The sequence below is a fragment of the Entelurus aequoreus genome, linkage group LG02 (assembly GCF_033978785.1).
Source record: "Entelurus aequoreus isolate RoL-2023_Sb linkage group LG02, RoL_Eaeq_v1.1, whole genome shotgun sequence".
In the NCBI taxonomy this organism is placed as follows: Eukaryota; Metazoa; Chordata; class Actinopteri; order Syngnathiformes; family Syngnathidae; genus Entelurus; species Entelurus aequoreus.
This window is the reverse complement of record NC_084732.1, coordinates 60,030,463-60,037,962: the sequence shown is the minus strand read 5'-3', so window position 1 is coordinate 60,037,962 and position 7,500 is coordinate 60,030,463. Positions and strand designations below refer to the sequence as shown.

The 7,500-nt window shown below is 40.2% G+C and overlaps 1 protein-coding gene across 1 annotated transcript; it reads right to left on the bottom strand.

The window, feature by feature from the left end:
- Positions 1-3,061: 3,061 nt before the first annotated feature.
- LOC133663779 (homeobox protein Hox-A5-like) lies at positions 3,062-4,017 on the bottom strand. Its single transcript, XM_062068489.1, has 2 exons — positions 3,470-4,017; positions 3,062-3,319 (listed from the first exon to the last, which is right to left on the bottom strand). Exons 1-2 carry the CDS (start codon positions 3,990-3,992, stop codon positions 3,141-3,143), a joined length of 702 nt encoding a protein of 233 aa, XP_061924473.1. The 5' UTR covers positions 3,993-4,017; the 3' UTR covers positions 3,062-3,140.
- Between the last annotated feature and the right edge of the window lie 3,483 nt (positions 4,018-7,500).

Genomic DNA, 7,500 nt, shown 5'->3' with positions numbered 1-7,500 from the left:
AATGCCAAAAAATAAATGGCTATACACGCACAGGTGTATTATTTTATTGTACTTTTGTTTCATTTTACATTTTAAGCAGATATAGGCCTAAAAGCCAATGATTTTTACGACTTGAACATTTCATTTACTAATGTCCCCACTTTCACCTCACAACATTAAAACAGCCTCTATACGGCAGTTATATAATGTCAAGTATTGTAAATACTTTCTCAAACTTTTTCAATATTTTCTTATTATTTTCGCGACCTGCTTTTATTTCGCAATTTTGAACGACGTCAGTCTTCAATGCCAAGAAAAATGACATGTTTATACTCACGACAAGCGTGTTGTTTTTTTATGACTGTCATTTATGTTTAACAATATTCTAGTTAGCTCGAGAATATAACGAAAATACGTCAGGTTTATGACATATTTTTGTACAGCACACGCAGAACTTAAGGACGTTCTAAAAAGTTCGAAAAAAATTTTTTCCACAAAATCGGTATTTTCAACAGTTCCATTTTTTTTAAGCTATGTCAGGCCTTAAGCCCCCCAAAATGACACGTTAATACTCACACCAAGTGATTTTCTGACGATTTCATACTAGTATTTCGACAACATTACAGTAAATGCAGTGTGCGCTCACGCAATGGCTTCGTTTTTGATGACTTCAACGTGAACATTATAATTTTTCCAAATTAGAAATAACCCCAGATATATGACGTCATGTTTGTGTACACAAAATATCGTTTTTTTTTCCAACAATATTACACTTTTATTTCACAAACAATACATTTCTCAGGCTATGTCCGATACAGGCCTCGATGCAAAACCAAACCACACAAGTGTCTTACTTTTATGAGTTTAACAATATTATTATTCAATAATATTACACTTTTACCTCGCAACATCTCATTGATATATGCATTAAAAAAAAATAACATGTTAATTCCGTCACTGACTCATGTTCACGTCATCATCTTTTCACCGCTGCACTATTATTAATTAGCCTCGCACTAATTATTTATTTAATTTGTTTATGTTTTGGACAATTTTAAATATTGACATTTTACCATAAAAAAGCTGATTCGGATGTACTTTTGAAAAGTTGTAAAATATATTTTTGACCATATTTTATAACAATATTATACGTTACCTCACAACATGACATGTTGTGTATAGCTTATATATGTCAGATATGTTTATATACACGCACATTTCTTCAGTAAGTTAAGTTTGTAGATGCCATTATGTTTTAATAACAGCTTGAATAATTGTTTTGCTCGCTTTTCGTGGAATCTAAGTGAACTAATGTGCTTTTCGTCTGTGGGATTTTCCATTTGAAAGGGAAGTCGAGGTCGGATGAACAAAACAAAAAAAAAAGGCCAGAAATAGTCCAGCAAGTCATATTTGTCTTCAAAATGAAGCTTTGAGGTTGCACAAAGCAGAGAGTGACTTTTCCCAAAACGGTCTGGGTGGGTGTGGGGTGCAGGGGGGCCGGGTGGGGAGGGGTCATTTGAACTTTTCAACCCCGAACGACAAAATGACGCGGCTGACACAAAAACGGAATTCCTTTTCCAAAGTCTCCCTGCTGCTCGTCTTGTTTGTCCGCGTCCAAGCTCGTGTTTGCTCGACTTGTTTGCAAGCCTTCCGCCCAAAGCAAACACCAACAACTTCCACGCCACCGCGGCGCGTAATGCCATTAAAAAAAAACCGCGGGCACAGGAAACTTTGCGTGATCTGCGAGTTCTCCAAAGTGATCGAATATTACAAGTCAGTGGGTGGACGCGGAGATAATTAGACAACATGCCTCCAAAAAAAAAAAAAAAAAAAAAAAAAAAAAACGGATTATGAGATGCACCACAGATGGAGGGAAACAAGTTCCGCGCGGTGGAAGGAAGCAATTAAAGGTCCATGAGCCGGACCCAGCCCTGCAAACATCTGCCAGACCAGAACTCCGAGCTGCACAACCGACTAATTACCGTAATGGACTAATTGGGGGGAGATAGAGGGAGCATTCAGACAACAATAAGGGCTTGGCTTGTTCTATGCGTGCGTCAAACCAAAAAAAAAAAAAAAAAAACTCACCCGAAGACGCGCGCTCCTCTCTATACCCGGCGTCCGGTCCGGGTCCAGGCTGCAGTTCTGGTCAGCTGCAGAAGGCAGAGTCAGCCCAAGTGTGGTCGCGCAGCGCGATTATATGTTATGTGCAATATACTGTCAACTCCCCAAAACCATAAAACTTACTTTAATGGCCGTCACGTGACCCTTTATGGCCCGTGAGCCTATCTGGCTGCGCGCCGGATGACTTTTACGATCCATTCCCCCCCACCACCCCCTCCTCACACACACACACACACATACTCGCACCCCCGCCACCTTATTCATTTGGCACCCAAATGCCAGGAGACCCTAATAAAGTTTGCAGCTTGGAAAGTGGAGTTGGCCAAAAAGCGCCAGTTTGGTGGGTCAGTGCGTAAAAGTGTGTCAGTGCGTAAAAGTGTGCAGTGCGTAAAAGTGTGTCAGTGCGTAAAAGTGTCAGTGCGTAAAAGTGTCAGTGCGTAAAAGAGTGCAGTGTGTGTGTGGGCCTTACAGGAACAAGGCAAGGTAAGTAAAACAATTTTTTGGAATAACCTGTTGACTTGAAGACAAAAGACCCTTTCAAAATAATGCAGTTCCAGTAGAAAGTTTATTTGAATGAACATGACGAACAGCAACAGCACATTCTTTCACTTCCAGTCCTTTTTTTTTTTCCAACATAAAATATTCATATATATATATATATATAATATATAAAAACAATAGAAGGCGCTGCTGCACTGTACATATACCTCACCAATAAATACGATACACAAGTCCAGTACTACTAAACACTTACATGAGTTATTATATTGTTGTTCTTTTTAAGAGCAAGGGAATAATTTAAACATTTATTTTTGTTGTAGTCCTCTAAAGTCTAGCTGTACATGAAGAACACGACGAAAAGAAGGGGTGTTCGGGTGCAGCACCCCCAAGTCTGAATGAGGAATCTTTTTTTTGGGGTGGAAATCATTTCCCCCCCCCCCCCGATATCACTCCTCTTCAAGGCCTGTATCCTCCTCCTGCTGCGCCGCCCGCGGCCGCCATGCTCATGCTCTTCAGCTTGTTGTCCTTCTTCCACTTCATCTGCGGTTCTGGAACCAGATCTTGATCTGTCTCTCCGAGAGGCACAGGGCGTGCGCGATCTCGATCCGCCGCCGGCGGGTCAGATAGCGGTTGAAGTGGAACTCCTTCTCCAGCTCCAGGGTCTGGTAGCGGGTGTAGGCGGTCCGCGCTCGCTTGCCTTCCGGCCCGGAGAGATCTACAAGTGGACAAGACGGGTGGAAAAAAGGTGGATAGTCTAGAAAAAGTTGGGGTGGAAATGACCTCCGTGCGTAAAAGTGCGCACAAGGACTCTTTTCTTCCCCCCCTGACTTTTTCACAACAAAAGAAGGGAATTTTTTTTTCTTACCGTGACTTATGTGCAGTTTCCTCATCCACGGGTAGATTTGAGGCTGCGCCGTGTCGCTGACGTTCTGCGGGGTGCCGGGCGCGCTCCCGGCGGGCTTCTCCTCGTCCCCCTTGGGCGCGGAGTGCATCAACCCGGAGCTCGAACAGGGACTCGGGAGTGAGTTTTTCACGCCGCGGGAGCGAGGCTCCGTGGCCTGCGTGGAGCTGGCCACCGGCAGAAGGTCAGCGGGAGGGGACGAGGCGCCGCCGGTGGAGGCGCCGGAGGAATGCGTGTACCTGCCCGGCTCCACCGGGGGCGGGGAGAAGGCGGCCGCGGTGCGCTCGCCGCCCACAAAGTGTTCGTTCCCGGCCCGGCCGACCGTTAGGTCCATCCCGTTGTAGCCGTAGCCGTAGCGGCCGGAGTGCATGGCCGCGGAGTCCCGGTACTGCTCCTCCGCCGAACTCTGCTCGCCATAATTATGGACGTGGAAGTCCGCGCCATTTGGGTAGCGACCGCAGAATGAGTTGACAAAATAAGAGCTCATTTGTTGACAAGTCCGCTTTTTTGGGGGGGCTTCTTTCTACACGTTCGGCCGTGGAGGCGGAAAAAAGGCGTAAAAAGCAGCGCGGGCGTGATTTGTGGCTCTTATGCGTCCACGCGTCCTCCAGCAGCCCCTCGCACAATTTATGATGAATTATGGAAATGAGCGCGGGACGTGGACTTGATTCTCGCTTACGTAGGCATCCAAATATGGGGTACGGCGTGGAAGTCACGTGCTTTTGTTGACCAGTCGTAAATCCTGCTCGGTGACCTCCGGAGGTAAACTCGCGCGCAGGGGGCGGGAGTCTGGAGGGAGGGGTGCGGGGTGGGTGGTGGGAGGGGGAGGGGGAGGAACTATTGCGCTGTCGTCGTGCGCCACCGTCTGGCGCAACTGTTGCACTGACGCTCGCCGAGGGGGTCACCGGGAGGTTAACGAGCATTGCGGCAGGAAAAAACCGGGGGCTGGGAACAATGCGAGGAGCGCGGCGTGACGCCGGCGATGCAATCTCGGCTCCCGGCGAATGTCCACGGCCGTGAGGCACGCCGGGACGCACGGCGCGCGTTTAATAGCGGAATGCACCGCGCAGTTTGCGGTCAGAGAATATTCCACAAATATCCAATAAATAAGCGCAACATCGTAAATATGACAATATTGTGGACGTTTGAGCGCTTTTTTTTTTTTTTTTTTTTTTATGAGACACTTCTGTCGGACTTGTGCAACAAAATGGAGTCCATGTTGGAAGGAGGGGGGGGGGGGGGGGGGAGGAAATATGGCAGCAAATAGCCGGACTTCCGACAGGAAGAATAACAGTAAAGTGTTCCTATAAACTACTTTTATGAGTCGCAGGGACAAGAGGGATAGCTTTTAAAAAATAATAATAAAATATTCTGGTGATATTTTGAAATATTATATTGACCCCAAAAGGGACAAGCGGTAGGAAATGGATGGATGGATATTGTGAAATAAAAAAAATTTACAAATATATTTAAACTTAAATATGTTACTAAATAATGACATTTGTTTACAATGACTATATATTTTTTTATATTATTTCTGCATCCGGAATTTTTTAAACTAGTCCACAAATGTCCACTCTAGAGGACATTTTGGGGTTTTTCCACAACAGGGAACATTTTAAAATAGTCCAAAGATGTCCACTGCAGAGGACATGTTTAGTTTGCATAAAAGCAGGGATATGTTGTGTACGTATACAGTATAATAGGATGAAAAGTGTACAATATAATAATGTGAAAAATGTTGCATATATACAGTATAATAATGTGAAAAATGGTGCATGTATACAGTATAATAATATGAAAAATGGTGCATATATATACAGTATAATAATATGAAAGATGGTGCATATATATACAGAGTAATAATAGGAAAAGTATGCATATATATATATACAGTATAATAACATAAAAAGGTGCATATATACAGTATAATATGAAAAATGGTGCATATACACAGTATAATAATATGAAAAATGGTGCATATATACAGAGTAATAATAGGAATAGTATGCATGTATACAGTATAATAACATGAAAAGGTGTATATATACAAAATGGAGTCCATTTTGGAAGGAGGGAAAAAAGGGACGAGAGGAAATATGGCAGCAAATAGCCGGACTTCCGACAGGAGGAATAACAGTAAAGTGTTCCTATAATCTACTTTTATGAGTCGCAGGGACAAGAGGGATAGCTTTTAAAAATAATAATAAAATATTCTGGTGATATTTTGAAATATTATATTGACCCCAAAAGGGACAAGCGGTAGGAAATGGATGGATGGATATTGTGAAATTAAAAAAAATTTACAAATATATTTAAACTTAAATATGTTACTAAATAATGACATTTGTTTACAATGACTATATATTTTTTTATATTATTTCTGCATCCGGAATTTTTAAAACTAGTCCACAAATGTCCACTCCGGAGGACATTTTGGGTTTTTTCCACAACAGGGATCATTTTAACTAAATAGTCCAAAGATGTCCACTGCAGAGGACATGTTTAGTTTGCATAAAAGCAGGGATATGTTGTGTATGTATACAGTATACTAGGATGAAAAGTATACAATATAATAATATGAAAAATGTTGCATATATACAGTATAATAATGTGAAAAATGGTGCATGTATACAGTATAATAATATGAAAAATGGTGCATATATATACAGTATAATAATATGAAAGATGGTGCATATATATACAGAGTAATAATAGGAAAAGTATGCATATATATACAGTATAATAACATAAAGAGGTGCATATATACAGTATAATATGAAAAATGGTGCATATACACAGTATAATCATATGAAAAATGGTGCATATATACAGAGTAATAATAGGAATAGTATGCATGTATACAGTATAATAACATGAAAAGGTGTATATATACAAAATGGAGTCCATTTTGGAAAGAGGGAAAAAAGGGACGAGAGGAAATATGGCAGCAAATAGCCGGACTTCCGACAGGAAGAATAACAGTAAAGTGTTCCTATAAACTACTTTTATGAGTCGCAGGGACAAGAGGGATAGCTTTTAAAAAATAATAATAAAATATTCTGGTGATATTTTGAAATATTATATTGACCCCAAAAGGGACAAGCGGTAGGAAATGGATGGATGGATATTGTGAAATTAAAAAAAATTTACAAATATATTTAAACTTAAATATGTTACTAAATAATGACATTTGTTTACAATGACTATATATTTTTTTATATTATTTCTGCATCCGGAATTTTTAAAACTAGTCCACAAATGTCCACTCCGGAGGACATTTTGGGTTTTTTCCACAACAGGGATCATTTTAACTAAATAGTCCAAAGATGTCCACTGCAGAGGACATGTTTAGTTTGCATAAAAGCAGGGATATGTTGTGTATGTATACAGTATACTAGGATGAAAAGTATACAATATAATAATATGAAAAATGTTGCATATATACAGTATAATAATGTGAAAAATGGTGCATGTATACAGTATAATAATATGAAAAATGGTGCATATATATACAGTATAATAATATGAAAGATGGTGCATATATATACAGAGTAATAATAGGAAAAGTATGCATATATATACAGTATAATAACATAAAGAGGTGCATATATACAGTATAATATGAAAAATGGTGCATATACACAGTATAATCATATGAAAAATGGTGCATATATACAGAGTAATAATAGGAATAGTATGCATGTATACAGTATAATAACATGAAAAGGTGTATATATACAAAATGGAGTCCATTTTGGAAAGAGGGAAAAAAGGGACGAGAGGAAATATGGCAGCAAATAGCCGGACTTCGACAGGAAGAATAACAGTAAAGTGTTCCTATAAACTACTTTTATGAGTCGCAGGGACAAGAGGGATAGCTTTTAAAAAATAATAATAAAATATTCTGGTGATATTTTGAAATATTATATTGACCCCAAAAGGGACAAGCGGTAGGAAATGGATGGATGGATATTGTGAAATAAAAAAAATAC